General features: G+C 40.5%; 1 protein-coding gene across 5 annotated transcripts in view; it reads left to right on the top strand.

Annotated features, from left to right (window-relative positions):
* The window catches only part of abcc8 (ATP-binding cassette, sub-family C (CFTR/MRP), member 8), a 57,697-nt gene that overhangs the window by 29,477 nt on the left and 1,275 nt on the right, over positions 1 to 26,945 (top strand). For 3 of the 5 annotated variants that reach the window (XM_012924559.3, XM_004570834.3, XM_004570835.3), the window contains 22 exons: positions 1,221 to 1,293; positions 1,416 to 1,521; positions 7,162 to 7,194; positions 8,365 to 8,403; positions 9,003 to 9,101; positions 11,755 to 11,839; positions 12,151 to 12,231; positions 13,118 to 13,255; positions 13,449 to 13,574; positions 13,762 to 13,858; positions 15,243 to 15,490; positions 18,022 to 18,188; positions 19,539 to 19,766; positions 19,968 to 20,060; positions 20,628 to 20,730; positions 21,149 to 21,262; positions 22,177 to 22,297; positions 22,754 to 22,884; positions 23,612 to 23,690; positions 23,945 to 24,053; positions 24,760 to 24,863; positions 26,402 to 26,535. In XM_012924559.3, coding sequence (XP_012780013.1) covers positions 1,221 to 1,293; positions 1,416 to 1,521; positions 7,162 to 7,194; positions 8,365 to 8,403; positions 9,003 to 9,101; positions 11,755 to 11,839; positions 12,151 to 12,231; positions 13,118 to 13,255; positions 13,449 to 13,574; positions 13,762 to 13,858; positions 15,243 to 15,490; positions 18,022 to 18,188; positions 19,539 to 19,766; positions 19,968 to 20,060; positions 20,628 to 20,730; positions 21,149 to 21,262; positions 22,177 to 22,297; positions 22,754 to 22,884; positions 23,612 to 23,690; positions 23,945 to 24,053; positions 24,760 to 24,863; positions 26,402 to 26,535 — 2,508 coding nt within the window. Of the gene's footprint in view, positions 1 to 1,220; positions 1,294 to 1,415; positions 1,522 to 7,161; positions 7,195 to 8,364; positions 8,404 to 9,002; positions 9,102 to 11,754; positions 11,840 to 12,150; positions 12,232 to 13,117; positions 13,256 to 13,448; positions 13,575 to 13,761; positions 13,859 to 15,242; positions 15,491 to 18,021; positions 18,189 to 19,538; positions 19,767 to 19,967; positions 20,061 to 20,627; positions 20,731 to 21,148; positions 21,263 to 22,176; positions 22,298 to 22,753; positions 22,885 to 23,611; positions 23,691 to 23,944; positions 24,054 to 24,759; positions 24,864 to 26,401; positions 26,536 to 26,945 lie in introns of those variants that run through there. The other 2 variants (XM_076885601.1, XR_013099275.1) reach the window with 2 other exon arrangements.

Here is a 26,945-nt window from a genome sequence, read left to right as displayed (position 1 = left end):
TATCACACTCCCCATCCCTACGAGATCAAAGTCCTCAGAGCATCACTGCTCTTCAAAACTGTTTCAAAGCTGAACCAATTAGCTTGAAATGTCATCATCACAGCACAGTCTGTACATCATGCATGATGTTTTGGACACCACTTATCAGATTTTAAGTCAACTTGTAAAAATATTTTGGTGTTTTTTTTTTAACACAGTTTCTACATTTGCACTGAATTGTGTGAGATTTGCATTTGCTGTCATCCACATATTAATATCTGGGTTACTGTAAGCGGGATTTTCAATAATTAGATTATATTAGATTAGATGAAACTTTATTAATCCCTCAGGTGGGTTCCTCCGGGAAATTCGGTTATACCATATATACACATATATAACTACAGAGACATATATAAATACAGAGTATACAAAAGGGATAAATAGAATAAACAGAAATAAGAGTACAAGGGAATTGCACATTTCAAGTTTCAAGTATTGTGAGTCTATTGCACCACTGGATATTAACAAAAAGTATTGCACAGTGAAAAGGCACTACAGCTTGTAGGAAATCTGAGCATTTTGACACATGCCATGCAATTCTTTGCCTGCATACAGTAATTCATTCTCTGTATGTCACCAAAATATTCTGGAAGCAAGTAAACAACACCAGCATGACATGAATAAGAATTAGGCAACAGTTACTTTATAGCCTCACATACGTATGCACCATTTTGAGAAGGATTGCGCGCTTACAAAGAGAGAAAAATTATCCTTTGTTTGATGTTTTTACCAGCACGGCAGCTCGGTGGCACGGTGGTTAGCACTGTTGCCGCACAGCAAGAAGGTCCTGAGTTCAATTCCAACACCAGGCCGGGGTCTTTCTGTGTGGAGTTTGCATGTTCTCCCCGTGTTTGCGTGGGTTCCCTCCGGGTACTCCGGCTTCCTCCCACCATCCAAAGACATGCAGCTTGTGGGGATAGGTTAATTGGATAATCCAAATTGTCACTAGGTGTGAATGTTCGAATGAATGTGAGTGCGAATGGTTGTCTGTCCCTGTGTGTTGGCCCTGTGACAGACTGGCGACCTGTCCAGGATGTACCCTGCCTCTCGCCCTATGACAGCTGGGATAGGCTCCAGCGCCCCCCGCGACCCTGAAAAGGATAAGCGGAAGCGAATGGATGGATGGATGGATGGATGGGATGGATGATGTTTTTACCGCATGTGCCTGTGCATCTTTTCAGATATCAAATGGCTATTTCACCTGGGTCGATGGAGCACCAACGCTTTCAAATGTGGACATCAAAATTCCCTTTGGTGAGCATCAAGCAGTGCCATGTACAGTCTGTCTGCCCCTGCTTCGCTTGTTTCTCTATTCAGTTGTTTAACGTGCTCATTCACTCACAGTACTGTTGCCTCTTCTTCATGAAATCTCTCAGGTAAGCTGACGATGATTGTGGGCCAGGTGGGTTGTGGGAAATCCTCTTTGTTACTGGCAGCGCTGGGAGAAATGCAGAGAGTGTCTGGAACTGTCACCTGGAACAGGTCAGCTATATTTTTTTTTACTTATTATTTGGTGCTTGCAAAAGTGTGCGATAATCAGTTGTGAAATGTGATTCTGATCTCTCTTTGTGGGTCTGAAGAAGTGCAGATATTGTTGCTTTATCAGTCTGAGAGACTGATGTGCACCATATCGATCTGCAGGGAATCTTTGAGGCTGAAAGTTGATTAAAAGTAAACAGAATTGCAATTCTTCTTTAAACTGTAGGACACTGGAAGAACAATGGAAGTGATTAAATTTTCTTTGTTGAGATTATGATTCTTCTTGAGAACAGTACTGATCTCATTAGTATGATAGTGCTTAATAGCAGTCACCCCAGTACATCGATCACCTCACCCATCCATTCAATTATAAGGAAAAAAAACAAATGCACCACCAGGGAAACACTTGTCACTGCTGCATCTCATACACTTCATTCTATGGAATCAAATTCAGTCCAGAGGTTAAAGGAAATTCCAAGAAATCTGCTACCTATAGGGACCTGAACCACTCCAGCTGATGTCGCGCCACGTTTCCTTCTCCATCCTCAGCCTGCGTTATTTTCTGACATATGGTTTTCCAAACCTCTCTGATAATTGGTCTGTCATGGGCACCTTTGTTCTTTTATTTATGTGTTTTTGCACAACTATTAATTACATGCCGCTGACAGGGCAATTACCAACAAAATCAGACTTACAAGTACTCTGTTTCCATGACACAGCAGTATAACATAAACTGATTTGTAGGTCAGTGAAATGAGCTGATATGGCAGCTTTCTTTTTTATGGTTGGGAGAAACATTGTGGAAGAATGTGGGCATCCTTTTATGCACCACTGACCTAGATTCAGTTGGCTGCTTTTGGTTGAAAATCCCAACTGGTTTGCTGTGGCTGCAGGCCAGAAGCCCACCTCCTAATGACACCTGGGTATGCCTTTTTAGCACTTATCAGCTCACTTCCTTTAAATAATCCTCCAGTTTTCTGTCATCTGCCTTTTTTTTTTTAGGTTGAATTAATTTATCTGGACAAATGTTTGTTTGTTTTTAATTTCAGACCAGATTTGGCTTTTGTGCTGAGGCAGAATTTCCTCATAACTCTGTAAATTAGATCATCATTTCAACAAATAAAGTCTGTTAATTGAATATTTTGGTTAAATAATAATAAAGTGGTATTCACCATGTGGTTAATAAAAACAAAGGAAATGCCAAAAGCTGTGAAAAGACATAGAAACTGAGCTAAATTTACTCTATTTCACTGCATACTGTGTATCTGTTACAAGTAAAGTGATCCGTCCATTCAAGAATAAAATTATATTTCTCATATTGTACGATAAATTTGAAGAAAAACAGCGATTATGTGACTCTTCAGATTCATTTTGCTACCCTTTGAGTGATTCAGAGCCCCAGATGTAAAAACCACTGTGCTAATGAATGCATTGTAATGCACTGGACAGGCTGTGGTGTAAAATGCTGTTATAGTCTCATCTCAGTTTGACAGATTTAAATAGATGAAATACTTTTTTCATTATAATCTGGATTATTTTGATTAATAGTTTGAATACAGTGTATTTATTATTAATACATCATTCATATTAACATTTAACAATGCTGCTCATTCTGGACAAACTATAAACTTTTTCTTGTTTACTTATTTTTTGGATTGAGTTCATTTAGTGACCCAGTTCTCCTTTTTGGTGCCGTCTGAGTCTTTTTTTAAGGTCCTGCTGCAGATGTGGCTTTCCACTCTTAGGTTTCAGCCAAACAAAACTCAGTGGGTCTTTAAAAGTAGACTGAATTTAAAATAGCACAATGCAAAGTGAATCCTCACATCGTGCCAGATGCATTCTGGGAGCCATTAGCCTTCGTTTTCTGCATCTGAATGTCTCGTCACCTACCCAGGATGGCGCGCTGCTATCAGTCTCCATTTGTCACCAAAGTCTAGGCTGTTCTACTTGATTGTCACAATGTCTCTGGCAGCCAAACACACACTTCTGCTGTGTTGATGCCAGGGTTGTGCTGGCACTCCCTCTGATATTAAATTGGAATGAACTTCAGGCACGCCAAGTGCTCGAGCATCTAAGTTATCATCTATCCCTGGGAGACTAAAAGGCTGTCAGTTAGACTTTGCATTGCTGAAGTATGCAGACGCACAACCTGAGTAGTTTCTTCCTCTGTTTTCTCTGGTTTTGCTGTTATTGTCATGCAATGTTTTTGAGTCAGCAGCATGTACCGTATTGCTAAGAAACACACATAAACATGCAGATTAAATGAGAGCAGCTTGTGCCTGGCAGGGGCCGAACACATGACTAATCAGACGCGTGAGCATGTGAGCTTGTCAGATATATAAAGACAGTCTCATTGACTTGGTGGTAATTGGTGATTCACAGTCAGCTGTTACTGACCGGCTGATGGTGTTTATGACTGCGATACCTTGTCTGAGCTCACCATGCTCCATGTGTTTGTTTCATCAAGCACTGAAAACCTATTCTAGTCACCTGAAAAAAAAGGGGCCATTGAACAGCTGTTGTGAAGCTCTGTATTAGATTGAGGACCCCTCTGTTCATAGAAGTTATGTTTTTTTTCTGAGCTTTTTAATGATTTCTTGTTCACCTTGGCTTACAGATTGAAACTGAACCTCTTTAACCTTTGGGGGGAAAGCGTCTGGTTTTATTTTTAAATCAGTGTTGCTTTTTCTGAGCTGTAGATGTATGTGACATTGCAAGGACTGGGACTGTACCTCAGAATCATTAGAAAGGAGTCAAGCTCTAGTCTGTCTTTGCAGGGGTACTTGATTTTAATAAAGTCTGATAATATTGTAATTATATGGAACCTGTTGGATTACAGGTCCCAGAGGGTGGCATCTTTCCTATTAAGGGTGACTGCTTGATAAAAACTTAATTAATCTCATCCATTGGTGGGAAACCACACACACAAACACCCCACCTGCTCCCTCTGGCGCCTGTAGTCCTCTTCAACTCTCCTGATCCAAATATGGCACAGAGCAGGGGGACATCTGGGGCTTCTCTTATATTAAAGTACATGACTATTTGCATTTTGACCTCGATATTCAGTCAAAATGCCGAAGGTCTCTTATCACGTGTGCACTACACCCAGAGTTCAGCTATTAGACAGGAAGGTTGCAACCTTAAAACATACCTGTTGAAGTAATTAACTGCAGCAGGACAGTGACTTACTCTTGTTTTAGAATTATCGGATGAAAAGTGCACTTTACTGTGGAGGATCACTGAAATGTAAAGGTTGTAGACTGCTTTAAATTATGAAGCTGAAGAAAACTTAAGAATTCATGATGGTTTACTACACACTTTGCAGTTTTTATTTTCTTTAGGCACATAGCAACTGGTGGCTACAGCACAACCAAAATGACTGCAACCATGTGCAATCAACTTGTAATGAAACTTGGTCACCTGCAGACTGAGCGTGCTGGATGCTTGACCTTGGAGCAACCAGCTGGTTTTACAACTACTTGCAATTGGCCCCAGACAGCAAAACAATTCAATGCAATCCGATGCCGATCACTAGTTTTTTCGTGGTCTCACAAATGTTGCCAACCTATTTTTCCTCTAGTGTGACTGGGCCATTAAAGACACCAGGTAAATCCTGACAAATCCTCCACAGCCTGCACTACGGCATGCAGCGGGGAAAAATGTTCAGATACATGCCATTAAAAGCTGACCAGAATCAGCACTTATTAATCACACATGGTGTAGTGCTGTTTACTTTATGCACATAGCATAATGATTGTTTTGTATAATGTGTGCATTGCGTTTATTGTCTGTTTGCATTGTCTGCATGTTGTCTGCGTTATCTGAGTCACCGTCAATCAGAAATAAACACTTTAAATTAGAAAGTGTTGGTGAATCACTCAGCCTAGCTTTTTCTTTTTTCTTTTTTTTGCCTGTCCCGTTTGGATCTTTAGCCGTCAGAATTGTTGTCTGAAGGCCAAGAAAGATGCCAAGTGGATTTACTTTTCCAAGTGGATCATCATAGCCTTGCCATATTGGTCCATTTGACCTTTATTATAGTTATGTATTTTTATTTTCATTTTTTAAAGATGGGACAGACATGATTGGAGGATAGGACAGGGAGAAAGAATGAAAGAAAGAGAGGGAGAGAAAGAAAAATAGAGGGGAGACGAGACGGTGAGAAAAGGGGGAAGAAAAAAAGAAAGAAAAACAAACAAAACACCTGGATCACCTGTATGGAGATAAAAAACCAGAAGAGAAAACAAACAACAAAGAGCAACATAATAAAAAAAACAGCACCATCACAATAAACTAGCTAACAGTAGATAACAGTAGATACTTTTTTAATTTCACCTGTTGAGAATGAAAATGAAAACAAGCAAAAGAAAACGAGAGCAACATAATAAACAACATCACGATGATATATGGGAATATAACAGTAAATACTAAATATTAAACATTATTGTGCAGCACGTAAGATCGACACTCAGCCTAGCTTTAAAGATTAGATTTCAGTTTCTTGCTGCTGATAGAAAGCGTCAAGTGTGACTTCTTATAAATTGTCATAACCTTGGGTCCTTCAAAATGTTGATTGAAAATCTCTTTCAGTATCTCAATCAGAGATAAAACCTGTAAGTCATCAGCTCCATCGTGGTTCCAGCTGCAGGAAAAACAACACCCTCAAGCTTCCGTCTTTGTTAAGTGTCATCAGATGATTTGGTGTGATTAGGTTACTCCTCCACAAAGATGAGAACAGTGGTGGAAGTGCATGATCATGGCTGATTGCTTGTTTGACAGTAAGCTCGGGATGATGTGGGTTGTCATGCCCATTGTTAGCTTTTTTTTTTTAATACATTCTGTGTTTTTCAAACTTCTCAGTTTAGGTCTCATGATGAAGGAAGCTTTTAATGAGAACATCATCTTCCATTTGTTTTTGCAGTATAGTAACCATAGCAACCTTGTATTGTCTAGATGCACAGTGTCCGCACCTTGTCCAAGTGTACAAATCACTTCATGTTAGTTGTTCCACTCTAAATTATTGGCTTTTTGGCCACCATTTTTATATTAAAGAAACTAAAGGAGTAATGAACTTGCTCAAAAATAAATATGTTTGCTTTTAGGAGGAAAAAAACATGTTTTGATATTTACCAAGTAAACTAAATTTGCATTTTGACTTGCCACATAAATTTGTTCCCCCTGTTTGCTTCTAGCTGCTTTTACACAGCCGTGCTTGCGTGTGAGTGTGCACCATGTGTGAGCCTTTAAATATCAGTCAGCCTTCCTAACAGCTGTGCCCTCTGGCTGACGTAATGCTGCTGCAGTAAACTTTGAGTAAATCTCTCCGGTTGTCCTCAGATGGGATCGGAGTCACCTTCTCAGGACAAGTGTTTGAGGTGTCAACTTGTCAAACCTAAAAATACACCGCAGCATCAACTGAGCATGTGCAAAGCCAAAAACAGCCAATCACATCCTAATAAATGTTAGGGTTAGGGCTGTGAATGTCTGTGCATTTTGTTACACGAGAAAGAGCTTGTGGGAGTTTCAAATGACAATAAATGTAATAATAAAGAGCCATAATTACCAACTTTCCCTTGGTCTTTAATAAAAGCAGTTTTACAATTACGAACTAGTAACATATATATATATTTTTTCTATTATTTACAGTCTGCCAAACCTGGAGTCTGAAGGGGATGAGAAGTAAGTGTTGCAAGCAGAAAGCTAAAATCATCGTGTATTTTTAGTAAGGCCTTAAAGTGCTGTGCTGGTTACTGTGTGAACTATTTTCACAGCAACAATAGTGTGCAGTATAAATCAGGATTATAAATAGAGCTCGGTTGACAGTTCAGAGTTGTCACTGCTTTAGCTAACACACATGGAAGCCTTATCATAGCACACTGTGGCTGATTGTTTCTATTTGTGACTCAGCTTTCCTTTCACTGCTTTCTCACTCTGGACCTACATGTACACACAATGAAGCTTCCATATTTCAAGTATTTGTGTTGTGTTTACTTTTGAAAGCTGTTGTTTCGTCATTAACTGATGCCTCTGTTTCTGCTGACTGAACACGTAACTCTTTGCTATGTGTGTGTCTAATGGTAGCATGATGTTTTATGGGTAGGAGGGCAAGAAGCAAAGACCTGAGGCAACACACATCTCATCTTTGTTTAAATAGGAATAATCTAGTTTAGCTAGATTGCCCCAGTGACTGGAAACAGATTCAGTTGCGTTAAATAATAGATTACTGCCCAGTGAAGTTATTAAGGCAATTTAAAAGTATTTTAAAGCTTACCAATCAGAAGGTTGGTAGTTTGATTCCTGGCTCAGACCTGAGTTCACAGGTACACACTGGCCTTGTTTTTTTTTCTTCACTCAGTTTACCTCACTTTTTTATTGTTAGCAGCATCTAACAGTGAGAAACAAAATGAATAAGGTACCAGTGAATGGCCACACACATCCATACACCAGCCGCAGACTTAGTGCTGACGTACTAATCTCAGGCGGAGGAATCAGATTCTCAGAGAACTGCAGGCACCACAATCCAAACGGGGTGATGCTGATTTCCAGTTCAGCAAATTACAGGAAGAAAAATTAAGAGGGCGTGGGCGTTATTTTAGGAAGCATCAGATCACCGCTAATGATAGACTTGCTCATGTAGGGCAGTGGTTGGCCTGTTTGTGTTGGGGTGGCAGTGACATGATTGCCATAGTGAGGGAAGAGTACGCGGGTTAGTGAGTGTGTTTGGTTTTTGTTAATCATTACAGGAATTTGGTGGAGTCAACAGACTGTTTATTTCAGGGGGAACAATGCCTGTTTAATTATTTGGGCGTGTCTCTAATGAGTGCCGTGTGTTTGGTATTTTCTCCACAGTCCGACAGACAAAGACGCAGCAGGTGAAGGAGACATCAGGTGAGCGCAGTCTCCATGGAGATGCATCACCAATAACAGCAGAGCCATTAGAGATGTATCTGTGGGTGGTTATCTACAGTGTGGGCCATTTATATGGATACACCGTAATAACATGGGAATGGTTGGTGATATTAAAGTCCTGTTTGTGGCACATTAGTATATGTGAGGGGGCAAACTCCTCAAGATGGGTGGTGGCCATGGTGGCCATTTAGAAGTCGGCCATCTTGGATACAACTTTTGTTTTTTCAATAGGAAGAGGGCCATGTGACACATCAAACTTATTGGTAATGTCACAAGAAAAACAATGGTGTGCTTGGTTTCAATGTAACTTTATTCTGCTACGTTCTGTTTTCTGTCTTTATTGATCACCCTCAAGAACTAGCTATTCCCACTGCTTATATACTTGCCCCAGACCCTCGGTTACATATTGACTCCACAAATACGGAAGGTCGTTAATGATCCCAGAGGTTAAATAGATTTTTAACCTTCACCCATGTGTGAAACTATACACTCATTAAGAGGTAAAATGTAAACATAGAGATATTATTGTGTTTGTTTGACCCTGCTTTAAGCCTGCTTGTGTCGTAAATCTCTGGTAGGAAGAGAGGCCCTGTGGCCTACGCTTCCCAGAAGGCCTGGCTGCTGAACGCCACAGTGGTGGAGAACATCACTTTTGAGATGCCCATGATAAAATCAAGGTAAGACCTCATACTTTTATTGCACTGTTTAAAAAAACAAAGGTATAATGAGTATATTTGTTCACTCACGCTTTTCAGTGGATGCCGCTGTTGGTTGGGGTGCCGCACGCTGCTGGCATATGTATGTTTGGTATAACTGGATCGTTCACACCAGCATTTTTTATACCCAGTTTTTGTCACAGGATAGGGAGTGTGGCAAGCAGGCAATGGACCCAGAATGCTAGACTCAAACGGAATTAAACTCGAAATCTCAGCTTTTATTTTGCTGGCAATAAGGTGAAGAAAACAAAAGCAAACAAGGTAACAGAGCAGGGTAGGAACTGAAGGATGGAGGCTCACGCAGCACGAGGGAGGACCCGACAAAGAACAAAGGGAGACACGGACAACATATACACGGGAGGAGATTAGGGCAGAGTGGACAAACATGGGAGCACAGCTAAACAGAATCTAAGACAGACAGAAGAAGCAAAACTGAACCTGATGCACAGAAAACAAGAAGACAAGGACTGTCAAAATAAAACAGAAGGCAACTAACACAGAGCCCAGGACTTATAACTTATAACTTGACAAGACAGGGACGCCAGACAACCACCGAGACAGAAGACGGTCAGACAATGACTTCGTACAGGAGGTATGAAACACAGAGAAGAGACTAGGACAGACTGGACAAGGAGGGGAACTAATACAGTCAGTCAAAACACTAGAAACAGGCGTACTAGCAAGAACTATACTCGAGACTAAATAATTTAGAACAAGAACACGAGTCCAAAACAAAAACCAGGACCATGAACAGTTTTCTGTTACGTATAGACACAACACTACTTATTAACACTACTGCCTGCCTGGAGTTAGGTGCCTTTTTTTGCTTGAATAATTCGTAGGTCATTATTAAGTGGTTGAATGCCCATAGATAAACTTTGAATAACCTTTAAAGACATTTAAAGACTTTAAAGAACTATCATGAAGTCTGGCACCTGCAAAGAAATGAGGGGCTGCACAGACTTTTTGCACTTTTGCAGCTTTGTGGTTTTCACACTCTTGTTTAGATGATTTTTGTCTTTGTTTTCCTTTTTGTGTGTCTGTGGATGTGCAGAACATGTCATACCATAAGTAACCAGTGTATGAGCTCTACTGAAATTCAAATTGTTGTCACTGTGCTGTTGTGACACGTGCAATCACAACAATGTTAAAAATAACATCCAGAGTTGTTCATTATAACAAGGGGATCTACTCTCAGTCAAGTCGAGCAGTTTAGCCAAATTAGAGCCAACAGCACTTCTGCTCCCTCCAGCAACTGTAGTAAATTGGATGTGAATAGTCAATAGTTCTGTTATGAACTCTTCACATAAGCAGCCTTGACACTGAAACACCTCAAGCCAGGGTGTTTTGCTGCTGAAGGTGTGTGGTTCTTTGTGCCTCTTGTGTTGTGATGCAGCGTGTCTCCAGTTTTGCTCGCTGTTGAAAACGCCTGTGGAGGGACACTCTAGATACACACATGCCGCTTTCATCCACACAACAAATGGTATTTCTCAAAGGTCGAATGCATTTATGGCATCGTCTTGGGTGTCTGTGGCTCTAATGGACTGTTTTTGATAAAACAGGTTTAATGGACTACTGTGCTTTGTTGCTGTGGAGATGTTCAATAAAACAGTCTCCAGTCTCGCTCTATCGCTGCTGTCCTACTGCGCTGTCTGTTTTATCCAGCAAAATCTGGATTACCACTGGGCTGCAGCAGGTCCATGAACTTCCAAGCTGTTTAATCAAGGCTGTTGTAACCTGCTGTGTCCGTTATTGTATCACATTTTCTTATGCTTGTGCAACAGTTGGTTCAAGTGATACAGTTCCTCCAAAGCTCTGCTCCAATTCTATGGCTATTAGGAAATGCCAAAGAAACATAAACAGAACACTTTATCACCTACCTAGCTAATATGTAAGTTTGGATATTCACTAAGAAGAGAGCATGTATTTCTCCACCCTGACATAGACCCCAAACACTAAACTCAGTCTTTGATTCAACATTGTGCTGCAAAACAGTTGAATTCCTGCATTTGGAAAAAGCCCACAATTTGTCCCTGTGTATCCACAAATATAAACCATGAGCTAATCTGTTTTGTTTTTAATTTAAAAAGCAGACATCTAAGCATCTTATTTAATAATATCACCTTAAAAAGACTATAGAAGAAGTCTGTGCATTATCTAAACTTCCCAGAGATATTAGAGGAGAGTTTTTTGGTATTTTCTGGACAACGACAATATTTTTAGGTCATAACCTTCTTGTTACTTCAGTAATTGAGTGACTGACAAACTGTCATGTCAAACTATGTGTGGCTTACGTTTTACACTGTGTGGGTTATCTTAAATAGAGAGTAAAGAAATTCTTGTATCGCCTCTTTAGTCTTTGTCTTTGTGGCGTTGAACCCTTTAGGGTAAAACCTTTTAAGATGAACCAGAGAAGCTGCTATTTTCAGTTTCCTCCACTCTCTTTCATGGACTGTGTTATGCATACATAACGCAGTCCCATGAGTTACATTTATGTGAATGTGAATCAATGGCCCAAGAGATAATAATGAGCAGGGCTGTAGTTTCCCTCTGCTTGGTATTAGCAGCTGCTCTCTGCCCTCATCTGTATTCTGTCTCTGTTTCTGCCCGGCAGATACAAAGCTGTCATTGAGGCCTGCTCGCTTCAGCCTGACATTGACATTCTTCCACAGGGAGACCAGACAGAGATCGGGGAACGGGTCAGTATCACAGTAACATTTATGAGTTTCTGTCTGGCTGTAGCTCCCACTGTGGCTCGTTTTATTGCAGAATCATTTGTCATCGTTACTGTGTAGCAAGATTTTGATGTTTGCGTATCAGGAAACTAGACTGACCCTGTTCATTTAGAGCGCTGTCATGTTGGATTTCTTCATGCACCAGTAATGCAGGAAATAAACTCTAGTCTCCTTTGCTCCTCTAAGGAAAAGAGCCGCACATATTTCTGGATATTGTTAATTCATCTTTGTGTTGCAGCCCCTATGAGATAACATTTTGCTGTCCTCCGATGCAGGGCATCATCCTATCAGGTGGACAGAAACAGCGAATCAGCGTGGCCAGAGCCATGTACCAGCAGACCAACGTTGTGTTTCTGGTGAGACTGCACACAGAAATAACTGAACAGTTTAAACGGATGGCTTCTCAGGCTGCACCTGTGATTTATCAGTATTCATTGAGAAACTGTTTCTGTAGCACTACCTGACGGTGCTTGTGATTCTCTTTCTGATGCCTCCCTGTGTGACATAAATAGCTACACACTCTAAGAAGCCCAGAGCAGAAGGTTTAAAAAACATTCCCTGCCATTAAATAGAAATAACTTTATATGACATCGATCTCAAAATTTCCTCTATTAATATTAAAAAAATAGAAGTTGAAGAAACAGGAGAAACACCACAATGACTTTCTGTGTGCTCACGACTCATGACTGGGGGGAATGTAGTGTTCAGTATCTTGTTCAATGACACTTTGACCTTTTAGCTTGTGGATAACTTACCCGATACCCTGAGCCACAGCCACCCTGCCCAGCATTTTTGAATTAATATTTAAATTAATATTAAATATTGTAGTGTAACACATCCTAACACATCCCCATTTATAGTATGTATACATCTATAACACCTTGTGATCACATCCTTACAGTAACATCTAATTTATATTCACAAAACTTCTGTTTCGCATGTTATATGATGATGCCATCAGGTTACCTGGCAACCAGCTAACAACAGCCTAAAATAAGCTGATGTCTGTTTTGTTTTTTCTTTATCTGCCTACAACACCTTATGAAAGCATTCTGTCATTTTCATTTCATTACATAATAACTTCTCACGTTTACTCAAAAACGTAATTATATATAATATAACTATGATGTTGGCCTAGCAACAACTTAACAGTGGGCATATATGTATGTATATTCACCATCTGAATCATGTTTTCAGGAGATGTATTGGTTTGTTTTCCTCTGAACTTCTCTACATATGTAGGATGACCCATTTTCTGCTTTGGACATCCACCTGAGTGACCATCTGATGCAGGATGGCATCCTGAAGCTCCTGAGAGAAGAGAAGAGGACCGTGGTGCTGGTCACACACAAACTGCAATATTTACCACATGCAGATTGGGTAAGAACTACTTAATAGTTAATAAGACTGTCCGTCTGGGATGGCTGGTATATAATGGACGATAAAGACATCTTATTGTCTCATTTATGACGCACTTTATCTCTCAAAGATCCCAAAGCAAATAGAGATTGAGTCTCAGCTAAATACAGATCATATTTTTTCTATCTTCTTTTGTGTGTGTGGCTATTATTAGATTATTGCCATGAAAGATGGCACCATCCAGACTGAGGGGACTCTGAAGGATGTCCAAAACTCTGAACCTGAACTCTTTGAGCAGTGGAAAACCCTCATGAACAGACAGGATCAGGAGTTTGAGAAGGTGATTAATGACTGCAAAAGCAAAATGTTATCTTTTAATCAGTGCCAAGAATCTTTAATTTGTGTAATTTGAACACTTTCTTTTGTAGATCCAGGTGAGACAGACACGCCGTCTCTGTCTGGAATGAAAGTTAGATTACCTGGGTGTTTTTATGCTGAAATAAATTCACTGTTGATCTCTCCTTCAGGAAACTGTGGCAGAGAGTATGACAGACCTAGAGAGAAAAAACCTGCGGAGGGCCATGTATTCAAGAGAGGCAGCCAGGACTGAAGAGGATGAGGAAGGTGAGAGGACACAGGAAAGAGTCACGATGACAGCAGCTGGAATGTGCATGACTGGTGTGGGTGCTTCTCAGCCTGATTTAATGCTTATGTTTCCCTTAATGATAGATGCAGGATGACAATTCCCCTTCTCCTGCTGAGAGCTTAAGCTTATTCAGCTTATTTTAATCTTAACATCTTTTGTAATGTCTGCAGTTATTTGAATGACTCATAGTTCCCTGTATTTGATTCCTTCCTGTCTCTTATCTTGGTTTGGTCTTTTTGTCTTTTCGTTCCTCTTTTGACCTTTTCAGCAACTGGATACGTCGCCATGTTATTTCCCACCGCCTCCTGCTGTGATTAACCATTGAATCTGATCCTTTCTCTGTGTGTGTGTGTTTGCTGTTGAACGAACACCTGCAGTTGAAAAACGCTAAGGTGCGCTGGCTGTACACTTTATCTTTGTTCTGTGTTGTCTCCCGTGTGCTGGTGGCACCCCGGGGTGGACTTGTGCGATGGCTCCAGCTACCCTCATGTTCGATCGAGCAGGTGTGGCCAGAAAGCATGGTTTGGAAAAAAAAGTTGAAACAGAAAAAGACATTTGTGGCATTGTAGCGCTGCTAGCTAACGGCACATGTGTTTGCTTCTCTGTTTTAGAATCTCATCATCCATTTTCCTGCTCTTTCCCCCTCCCAAACATTTGTCTCTCTTGCTCTTGAAGGCTTACTTAGTGTGAGCATGACTGTAGTTGAGAGTAGTTGTTTCTTTAGGCCTGCCACTCATTATTTCCCCATCTTGTCTGAGCCTCTCAGACACCCACATGCAGCCTCATGCTCCAAAGCTTGCTGCTTGATGTAATGTGATACATTTAAATCCGAAGTGGGAAAAAGGTTGGAGGTCGTTACATTATCTCTTCACCCCCGAGTCAGTGTGCGGTGGTCACCCTGGTGCTCCTGAAAAACATGCCTTTCATGGGAATGAGCGACTGCTTGTCTTTGTGGAGTGTAGCTTCTGTAGCCTCTAGCACACCTTCTCCTCTCATTTGGACCTCTGTCTATTATTTCTTCACGTCTCTCCTTTCCTGTGCTAGTCGTGGATTGTCAGACTGGCGCAGGAGGAGAAATGTTGAGCAATATGTCAGAAAAAGAAAGAGGAAAAAGTGAAGGAATGAAATATTTGAGAAGAAGGGTAGAAGGAGAGAAAGAAATGTAATGAGCGTCTGAGCTGTGAGTTGTAGCAGAGCAGGGCGTTTTTAGACAGAAATAAGCAAATTTACATACAGTAAGATTAAAAAAAATGTGACAATGGAAGCAGTCCTTGCAAAATAGATAACTCGGCCTAATTACATCTCACAATTGGCCAAAAACAAAACCTTTAACACTGCACTTCATCTCTGTTTCAACCCCAGAGGAATCTGTGGAGAGTGAAGATGATGACAACCTGTCACAGGTAATGCGCCAGAGAGCTACCATCCCCTGGCGCTCCTGCGGCACCTACCTGTCCTCTGCAGGGCTCCTCCTGCTCAGCCTGCTCCTCCTGTCGCAGCTCCTCAAACACTCCCTCATGGTGGCCATTGACTACTGGCTGGCCCACTGGACGTCACATGTCATCGCAGCCAAGAAAGACGCCTCAGCTCACAACTGTACCATCGTACAGGTGAGAGGATGCACCGCTCAGCTTTTGATTTAGACACTTAGCTCTTTGTTTCTGCTTCTCTTGAGATATTTTAGAGCCATAAAGTATTTTCTGCTTCGTTCACACTGCCTTTTTAAAAATTATTTGACCATTAATACAATCAGTCGGTCATTTTTTTAAAAGATCCATCTAGTGGGATGAAAACAAACAACACCAATTTAAATTATTGTATAAAATGTTTGGCATCATTTGACTTATAATCCAAACATGCTTTTCTGTAAGAGGTAAATATTAGCTAACGTTAAAGGAATAATTGATAAGCTTCAAAAAAGACAGACTGCATTAGATGCAAATAGTTTATCTGATTGTAGGCCAGCGTGAATTACATAATATTCTCACTAATTCTCAGTTAAGCAGAGCTGACCTACAACACAAACACACGCAGATCCAGACCAACACACCCTGAAGAGACTGCAGCTCGGCCTCATCTGAATATTAAAGCTGAACTAACATATTTATAGAAGTCAGTTTCCAAATGGAAAATGTTCGGGTTAAAGCACGTGTGAGGTCTGATGTGAATGCCAGCTGCAGTGCTGTAATTTATGAAGAAGTTTAAACTCTCAGTAACTGAGTCATAAATCTGAGTGGGTAAAAGCTGCACTCCTGTCCACACCAGGTGACTGTAGAATGATTTAGCACCTATAAAGCATTTCCTACACCCTTTTTCTACTTACTACTTGACTGTTTTAGTTACCGCTTAACCAAAATGGTCAGTAGCCTTCACACACTAACATAAAAAAACACTCTGAGTAAGCAGAGGAAGAGTTAACCTACGTCATCCACATTCAAGAAGTCGCACGGGCTGTTAACAAAGGATTGTGTTTCAGGACCAGTAAAACAACACTGTCATCAGTAGTTGCTGTATATATATATTTGTGTGCATGCGTGTCTGTGTTATGTGTGCATGTGTGAAATGCCAGGTCACGTGAAGGCCGTCGACAGACTGCATAAAAGGCACCGTGTCCTGCTGAATATAAGCAGCAGCCGTCTGTCTCTTTCTCTCACCCACAAACATCCACTGCATGTCCAGCTAAGCGTTGATAATAAATTGTCACTTGAATGCTGATCACAACTTGTCTGGCTGAACTTCAGTGCGTCGTTGCCAGCTTTATCTAATCTGCGCTGTGCTACAGACTAATCCACGAGGAGACTCTCAGAAGTCCTGTTCTGACAAACGCACACTGGGCCACTTCACATAAATGCCACACTGCTTCTCTCCTTCTAGAGAGAGGAAATAATTGAGCAGTGAGAGGATTAGATAGTGGAAATGCTTCATGTCACAAGTGGCGACTGGGCTGAGTGATGAGCAGCTAAAGGGTCTTTTTTTCCAGTGATATCTCTGATATATTTTGCTCTTCTTTTATAGGTCCTACCTGCAACTTTTTCACTGTATATAAAAATAAGCATCAGCTAACATTAATAGCTGAGACGGTAATGAGTTCATCTAAACTCCCAAATATATATTCTGAGAGGTGCTGATGACATCAAATTTTAAAAATGACCTTTTTTTCTCCTTCAAATAGTAAATCTTATCATTTTATATCATTTCTATGTTCTAATGTGAATAAATGTGGCTTTGTGATATTTGCATTTCACTGAATTCTGTTTTTAATTACACTTTGCACACCTTCCCAGCTTTTTTGGAATTATCTATCAGTTTGAGGTGCCAGACCTGCTTTTGGATTATGCTTCCTGGCTTTTGTTTAAATTTAGATCAGTGTGACTCAGCGGGGAGAGCAGGTTATGTACAAATCACAGGTTTTAGCCAAGTGAAGCATGCCGTGCTGCAACTGTTTCACTCATGCAGCATAATCATCAGTTCAGTTTGCTTTGTGACTTACGAGATCTAATCAATCAGGACTGCGTGGAAACCATTACAACCATAAAATCCTCACGATTACGCCCTGAAGCTTGTCTTTATATGTTTGCTGTCACTTACATTTTAATGTTTGGTGCTAGAGCTGTTATTTCTTGGCCACTGCTCCTTCAGAGGATGGAGTGCTGTCCCTTAACTCTGTCATTAGTAAATGGTTAGGATCTTGATATTAGGTCTATTTTTATAAAATAAATGTAGCTATTTCTTTAGCGAACTGTGTGAAATTGAAGAAATTTGAATTAGTGATATGTGAGAATGAAAATGAAGATAAACATTTCTTAGTATTATGATCAAAAGTTATCACATAAAATAAAAGAGGATAGAAAATTTGGATCCAGGGTGAAGAGAATAATTAGATTGGAAGAAAAAGGAAGAAGAAAATAGTTCCCCAGCCCTCTTTATTTCTCTTTTTCTGTTCAAATATTACCAGCTTAGCTTGGAAACTCTCACTGGCTTTTGTCCTAGACAGCTGGTTTTTTAACCAGCCTCGATGTTTAATTGTGTTTATAATTACAACAAAGTAAGTAGGACGACAGACTCTTCTTTCTCAAACAACACATAGCATTGTGCTCATGCCTTTTATAACCCCCTCTGTATTTGTATGTGTGTGTTATAGGACTGTGGCTTCAGCCACTCCTGGTATCTGTCTGTGTTCAGTGTGCTCTGCTGCCTGGGCATCATCCTCTGTCTCGCCACCTCCGTGGCTGTGGAGTGGACCGGTCACAAAGTGGCCAAAGAGCTCCACCACAACCTGCTCAACAAGATCATCCTGGCCCCCATGAGGTGCGACGCTCAGCGCGTTTGTGTGTTTGTCTGTGTGCACGTGCGTGTGTGTGTGCATTATGATGTGTGAAAACGGGCAGAGACAGAGAAAGATGTGTGTTTGCTGATGATATAAGAGAAAACACAGTTAAAAGGTTTTTTGCCTCATTACTCTGAGCACCATCTGCTTTCCTCATGCAAAACCCAGGAGACATCACCTGCCTCAAGACACATTGGAAAGCACTGTATATACACATAAAGAAGCTGCATTAACATACTGTGCAGAATTCACATGAATGAATGTAAACTCAAGATTCAAGATCTTTTATTTGCCACGTGCATAGTTATACAAGTACAACACGCAGTGAAATGTGTCCTGATGCGCTCCTCGACTGTGCAAAAAGAGAGAGAAAACACTATATACAGTAAGTAAATATATACAAAGAGGACATTATGTGCAGTAACTGAGCCAGACAACTCTGGAAAAAATCTATTTCCATCTGTAAGTCAACGTTTCGGATTATTGGCTCAAAAAATGGCATGTTAAATTTTTAACTTACTAAATCAAGCTTCTGAAAACAACTCAAATATGAGAAAATAACATGAATGTTTGAGTTATAAAGTGGAAATGCATTTTTTTCAGTGGCAGAAGCATCCACACTGTTTTTAAATATTGAATCTTATTTTATTTTATTGTATAATTCTGATCTTTGAAAATAACCTTATGAGATTAAATCAGTCATGTCAAGGCACTTTACGTTGTAAGGTTCAGTCTTAACAAGATGATAGAAAGGATCCCCTGCGAGCAAGGTCCCATATCAGAGGAAGAGACCCCAGGTGGTTGGGGGTGAGCGGAAAGAGGTGGGAGAAAGCCCACAGGTGAAAACACAAAGTTAATGACATGCAGTAGAAGCACAGAACTGCATGGAGAGTGGAAAAGAGCCGAATGGAGAATGCTCAGTGCATCATGGGAAGTCCCCCAGCAGCCTGAGCCTATAACAACATAACAAATGGTTAAGAGTCACCTGATCCAGGCCTGCCTATAAGCTTTATCAAAAAGAAAAGCTTTTAAGTCTAATATTAAAAGCACAGACACCTCTAAGGGAGCCAAGTGCTCTATTTGGGATAATTTGATACTTTAAGGTCTTTAAGATATGATGGAGCTCAGGTCTTCGTATGTGAGGTATGTGAGAAGGATTTTAAATTCAATTATGGATTTAACAGAGAGCCAATGAAGAAAAGCTAATCTCTTTCTAGTCCTTGTTAGAGCTCCAGCGGAAGCATTTTTGATAAGCCGGCAGTATTTCAGAGAGTAATCTGGTCATTTTGATGATAAAGTCCAGGGGATTTTACTCTCTTTCTTCTCTTCAGGCTCTTTGAGACCACTCCTCTCGGCAGCATCCTAAACAGATTTTCCACTGACACCAACACGATCGATCAGCACATTCCCACCACCCTCGAGTGCCTCTCCCGCTCCACCTTGCTATGCGTGTCTGCTTTGGGTGTCATCTCCTACGTCACACCCGTTTTCCTCATTGCCCTTCTGCCGCTGGCTGTCACCTGCTACTTTATTCAGAAATACTTCCGGATGGCTTCCAGGTGAGTCTGACGGGATAGTTGGAGGGAAGTCACAGACACATTGCTATATAGCCAGATTATTTTTTTTTTTGGTGGGACAAAATAAATATTCCTTTTCAGAATGAAATTCATTAGATTTATGATTTGGATGCAAAAATCTAATATCTGAATGTGGTTCAGCTGATATTTCCCCGTTTGCTGTCTCTGCTATGTTCTGGTCAGGGACCTGCAGCAGTTGGAGGACAGCACACAGCTCCCTTTACTCTCCCACTTCTCTGAGACAGTTGAAGGTCTCACCACTATACGAGCCCTCAGGTAACACATGCTTACATCCTTGGTGAAAATGGGAACTTTTAAAAAGCCATAGCCGAGGTTAAAAATACAATATTTTTCAAAAGACTTCAGAACGCTGTAGGATACTTGCGTGCAAACAGAGACACACAAAAGCTTCAGCATTTACGACTGGACTAGAGTGGACTGTTGGTTAGGTAATTATGTACTGTAGAAGTGAAAATGCCAAAAGCTTATTTCAGGTATTTGGCTAAAATCAAACATTCAGTGACAAAGGAGCCACAAGTGCAAACATTTGAAGTTGTTTTCAGATCCTCGAGATCTTTGCACATTTGGAAAGGCAGCGTTTATTGAAATATCCTTACATATGTGGCATTTTCCTGAACCCGAAAATGTCAAAAGAAATTTCAGCCTTAAATACCAAACAGCCAAAGCCATTAGTTTTATTTCTGTCACTAAAATGTCATTATATTCCTAAAAGATAAAGAGCAATGAGAAATAGCATACGGTGCTCTTCTTAGATGTAGATGTAACGCAGTCTGTGATACAGTGAAATAACAAATGAATGAATTAAACCCCTTCTGTTGGCAGGTATGAGCCCAGGTTCAGACAGAGGTTACTACAGTTCACCGATGCCAACAACATCGCCTCTCTCTTCCTCACAGCAGCCAACCGTTGGCTGGAGGTCCGCATGGTAATGATCCGTCTGCTGCGCCCTTCTTTAAAATTCCCATCAGTTCTGCTTCACTGTTTGTCAGATATCTGCTTCACATTTATGTCGATGTTGCTGGGTAACTGCTCCCTCTGTTGGGGTCTATAAAACACTGAATTTTTCATTCTCGTATTAGCTTGAAATGCTGTCTACATGTCATGTTTTATGTATTGACCGTGCTGCTCACAGTTCATTCGACTCCTTGTGTTTCACAGCAGCAGAAACCTTTGAAATGTTGATGAATGCAAACAAGAACACGCCCCCACCGCCCCCACTGTTATGTCTGCTAACAATAAACCAATCTACAATAATGGATCTCTTTAAGCGTTATTTACCTTCTTCAGTTATTAAGTGAAGCGTTAACTTCTCGCTGCGATGTTGACTTCGTCTGTCTCTGCAGGAGTACATCGGAGCCTGTGTGGTGTTGGTGGCGGCGGTAGCTTCCATCACCAATTCGCTCTACAACCAGCTGTCCCCCGGGCTGGTGGGGCTCGGTCTGACATACGCACTCATGGTGAGAGTGTGTGTGTGTGTGTGTGTGTGTTTAACTGTTTAGCTGTTAAGGTATTTACAGGTTTAAGCTCAATGTTGCAAAAACCTCCCGCAGCACTAGTAGTATAAAGAACACTTTCATTACTTGACCAATGTGTTTCATTTGTAGTTAATTTATTTTAAAAAAGGATGGAGAAAATTGTCTTTTGTAACAATTTCTTTCGTCTGTTTCTACTGATTCTTACATGTTTTAGTGCAGACAGATAAAAATAACTTTTACAGTCACAGTAAAAAGAAAATGTGTCCTTTCTCAAGTTTGTACACATCAGTGAAAAGAAATCTGATCCTTACCAGGTTTTAAATTGAGTACATACAACCTGAGATGAACAAAAACACATGACATGCTGCACCATAATAATTAATCATCATGGTTAATCTTTTCTGTATGACTTCATCAGTCTCTCGCATGGCTCACTCTTCTTTACAATGTTGCTTCAGTTCCCCGTTTATGCACGGCTCTCTTAAGTTTCTCTCTGACACATGGACTGGACTGGGTCACTGCAACACCTTGATTATTTTCTTTTTCAGCCATTCTGTTGTAGCTTGGCCACAATAAAGGTTGTGGATGCTAAAAGGTAGAAAAGGTTGATTTTTGTGTAAATTTGTTTCTTTTTTTGGTATATTTTTGCTGTAAAAATGCAGCAATTTCAGATAAATTGGGAACAAAATGTTTTTATTTCAAGTGTTTTATTTCTGTGTTTCTGAAAAAGCCGGTCTAGAAAATTCATCGTGACAGTCACGAAAAGCCGAGACACACTGAGGATATTCGAGTTGTATCTGGGTGAAAACAACAACAATGTCCACACCGAAAGGACTGCGTGTCTGTGTGGTGACATTTACTCAGCTCATCTCCTCCCTCCTCCCTTCTTGTATCAGGTGTCCAACTACATGAACTGGATGGTGCGTAACTTGGCAGACATGGAAGTACAGCTTGGCTCAGTCAAGAGGATTAACGGCCTGCTCAAAACTGAACCAGAGAATTACGAGGGACTGCTCAGTGAGTGCACTCTGCCGCCTCAAATTAAACTTTCCTACTGATTCAGCAGGCGCTCAGAGAAATCATGTCTAACGTCTTACCACCTGAAAAGTGTTTGTGATTTCTTCTTGAGTGAAGAAGCCTGAAATTAACTCTACGTTCATCACTGTCAGTTCAAGAAGGCTGTCATAATGCTCACGAGAAATGGATCTTTATCCCTCTCGCACTTTTTGAAAACTCTGCTAATGTCGTTTTATATCCCCTAATAATCGATCATGCATGCGCCATGTAAAAGTGTGTGCGTGTGCAGTATGCAGTGCGTCTGTTTCTTATCCATAAAATGTGGGAAAGTTTTACATTTTGGTCACAAATTGAAGGAGAATATATGCTGGTAAGGTGGATTCACTCAAGTCTTTTGCTTCTCGGATGGAAAAAAGATCAAATTGAAAGTCGTGATGTTTTTCTTGTGTGTCTCAGCTGTGTCTCAGGTTCCTGACGGCTGGCCCCGACAGGGAGAGATCAAGATACAGAATCTGAGCGTTCGTTATGACGCCACGCTGAAGCCTGTGCTCAAAAATGTCAACGCACATATCAGCCCTGGTCAGAAGGTACAGGACAGAAACCTGTGTTTGAATGTGGAGGAGCATAACAGATTAAATGAAAACTATTTGGAGAAAAAACAAATATAGGTCATATAGTTGCATAACAGCTAAATGATGCAATTTTTGCATATTTCCATTTAATCTGGTGTTATTTTCCCTCAAACTTTTTGTATTTCTGTTTTTTATGTTATTATTTTACTGTTGGTGTTTGCACGTGTGCCCCGTCAGATAAGGAAGCTGTCATTCAAACTGTGTTATGGACTGTTTTTGATCAGCGTCAGACTCACAGCAGAAATACATACGAAGATTTAAATAAACCGGACAGCTAATTAACAGGAGAAATGATACAAGGTCAAATAAATAAATCACATTTAAATATAAATGAAATAATGTCTGCATTTATTTTTAATGCCACTTTGGATGCATTTAATGAAATATTAATGTATTCACTCAATACTTTATTTTTTGTGATTTTTATTTTTATTTTACCAATTTAAGTCTTCTACTTGTGAAAAGAGATAATACAGAAAATACACATTTTAGTTTACTGAGCACTGGTGAGCCTTTTAATGGACTTTGACATGTTCAGGGAGTAGCCTGCTCTTGCTTTATCCTGCCTTAACAGCTAAGATAGACTCTAGCCACATGCCTCCCACACCAGTAAGCTGCTAAGAGAATGGATGGATAGATTAATGGTGATAATTATGATGACTGTTTTTGCTTTTTTTCCCAGGTGGGGATCTGTGGCAGGACCGGCAGCGGTAAATCCTCTTTCTCCTTGGCCTTCTTCCGCATGGTGGACATGTTTGAGGGTAAAATATCACTTCGGCTTCACACCAGCACAAAAAAAGTTAACAGGATAAAATATACATCTACTTTTGGCTGTTTGCTTATTCACACGTAGATCTGCACGTTTGATTTTTACACCAGATGCCCTTCCTGACATAATCCAAATGGGATTCGTGTCTCCACAGGGGATAAAATAATAATTGAAATAGTAGAAAAAAAGAGGAAAAGTGTCTTAATTGGTGAAATCGGGGTGTTTTTGTAAACTTCTGTCACACAGGAAGGATTGTGATTGATAACATCGACATCTCCAAGCTGCCTCTGCAGACTCTCAGATCTCGGCTGTCCATCATCCTCCAAGACCCTATCCTGTTCAGTGGCACCATCCGGTACAGTACACTTCTCTGTCAAAAAGAAGACTAGTGAATCAGTGATTCTGCATTATAGTAAACGGGGGGGTAGAGAGTCTTCAAAACAGGAGGTGAGCTGTGGATAAGAGCAGTGTCCTCTGAAAACTGCAGTGAAGAGGTTTATTTTTAGACTCCAGCAGCACTGACCGTAAAAGCAATGTCATCCCAGAGAAAAAACAAGCTGCACGATGGTCTCAGACTGTAGTTTTATCCAGTGATGTAAAAGTATATTTCAGTGTTTGTCCCTTTACATGTATGGACTCAGTTTAGTGACGACAGAAGGGTGTGTCGCTCGAGTTGACCAGCTCATACGCTTTAGTCCATTTACTGGAATATTCATTACACAGTCATCAGAGACGCTGCTTCACATAGATCATAATGAAAATGGCCCCAGTGACAGCTCGGAGGTGAGGATTATATTAAAGCTTAAATGTACAGACCACGAATAAAAATGACTTTTTTAAAGCAAAAATACTGATTTCAGACCCTCAAAATATAATATTTATTATGTCTTATGAAATACAAACATGGATTATTGGTGACTTGGGATATTAGGAAGGATATTTCTCACTGTTTTATGACATTTTACAGATCATCCAAATATTTGTCATTCAAAAAAATGCCTTAATCATGAAGTAACTGAAAGTTGCAGCACTAAATGTAGCTTGTTTTTGCGGGTTTGTAGGTTCAACCTGGACCCAGAGATGAAAGCAACCGATGAGATGCTGTGGGAAGCGCTGGAGATAGCTCAGCTGAAACTTGTTGTTAAATCACTTCCAGGAGGCTTGGGTGAGACATCTGTGTTTGTTCATATGTGTGTGTCAACTATATCGCATTTGCAAACTGTTTATTTTAAAAGACACACAGAAAGTAAAGTGTGCTCACCCGGATCTGAACATTAAACAGAAAAATTAATTCTTTCTCAGAAGTTACATGCACTCTGTCAGCGTCACATCTACCAGCTGCTCGAGTGTCCCCATACAAAGATCGAGCCGCTGTATCAGATGACATGAGCATTCATTTTTAACTCGCTGCAGTGGCTGTTTTATGTGCTGCTGCTCCGTCCTGCACAGTCTTCTGCTCGTGGTTTTGACACAGGACACTAGACAGTTGCCGCCAGCAGGACGACTCGCGGCCAGATCAAATATTATCTGAAAGTCAAGTCAGAAAATCCAACGTGCATAAATGATGAATGCTTGAAGCGATGATGTTGCACGGGGCCGTCTTTGTGTGGACATTAACACTGGCGCGTGAGCACTTCCAGTTTATCACTCGATTCCTTACGTCTCTGCCGTCCTCTGGAATTCATCACAACAACAACAAAAGAAACGCTTCTCTTGTGAAATAAGCCTGCTGCTCATCTCACATTATCAATTTTAGTCTTGTGTGACACTGACGAATGTGTGTGTGTGTGTGTGTGTGTGTGTGTGTGTGTGTGTGTGTGTGTGTGTGTGTGTGTGTGTGTGTGTGTGTCAGGATGTGACAGGTTCAAGCTAAGCTGCTTGCAGCTTTAGTTTATGTCTGCTGGAACCAGATGTTCAGTAAGATATTGATCCCTGAGGCTGGAGCTGATGGCTAATTAAGTTCGTCCTTTGATTTGGTTTAAGCAACAATACAGTGTGCTATAGATTTATGCTGTGTGGTGAACCAACCTGAGTCCTTGTTACTGCCTTTATATGTTCATAATGGCAACTGTAGTTTGAGGAATTAAAAAATAACCTTATTAATCATATTTAATGCAAAACACCAAACAATGCCTCTCAGTGTGACTTCACTGCATAATGCAGCTCACCCCTCCCATTATTTCTAACCCTTTACATTCACCTTGTAACTAGTTTGATTCCTGTTGGAAGCCTCTGTTTGAAGAGTGACACGCATCCTACTGTTGAATAAACCGAGCGCCGGATCCTCTCGTTGTTTCTTCTTTCTGTATATAAACGTCAAACTTACATGACGTTACAAACAAAAAGAAAATCTCAACATTCAGCGAATTAAGTCATTAATTATTTACCTAATGGTAGATTTTTTTATTCTGTGTTAGGTTAAATCACTAGAGAGCTCTTTGGTTCTTCAAGCATTTTTATGACTTAACCTTCATCATTTATAACACTGAGGAGAAAATGGGAAATCAATATCCTATTGATCTGCAATCCAAAACCTAAAGGCTAATTAACTTTACCCTCTTACTCTTTACACTCTTACTTAAGAAAATAACTGAACTACGTAGTTCCTCTGTAGTGTCATGTGTCGCAAAAAACAACAATAAAAATTGCTTCTAAATTCTGGAAATGATTGAAACATATTGAAGTGTATGTTTGTGTTTTCAGATGCCATAGTGACAGAAGGAGGAGAAAACTTCAGTCAGGGTCAGAGACAGCTGTTCTGTCTGGCCAGAGCCTTCGTCAGGAAAAGCAGTATCCTTATCATGGACGAAGCCACAGCATCCATAGACATGGCAACGGTGAGTGTGTAATTAAACAAAGAGCATCTTTAAGGCAGAGAGTGGAGAGCAGGTGTGAAGAGAGAGAAAAGAAATGAGAAAATCAGAGAAAGGGGAGGTGAAGGACACGAGAAGAGCAGGGGTGACACAAAGTGCACGCGGTAATTTTCATCTGTGGGCATGGCAACAAAGAAAATGAAGGAAAAGCTGACAGACTGAATGATTTGTGAATAGATGTGCAAAGGTAAAAGATTAACACTTTGTTCTTTTGTAGAGTAATATTACAAGAGGTACAGAATGAGAAAAAAAAATCTCAGCAGTTTTGGGAGTAAATGGTAAATGACCTGTATTTGTATAGCGCTTTACTTAGTCCCTAAGGACCCCAAAGCGCTTTACACTACATGTGTAACATGTAGTGTACATGAGTAAAC

Source organism: Maylandia zebra, linkage group LG7 (genome assembly GCF_041146795.1).
Source record: "Maylandia zebra isolate NMK-2024a linkage group LG7, Mzebra_GT3a, whole genome shotgun sequence".
Taxonomy (NCBI): Eukaryota; Metazoa; Chordata; class Actinopteri; order Cichliformes; family Cichlidae; genus Maylandia; species Maylandia zebra.
This window is presented reverse-complemented; position numbering and strand designations above follow the sequence as displayed.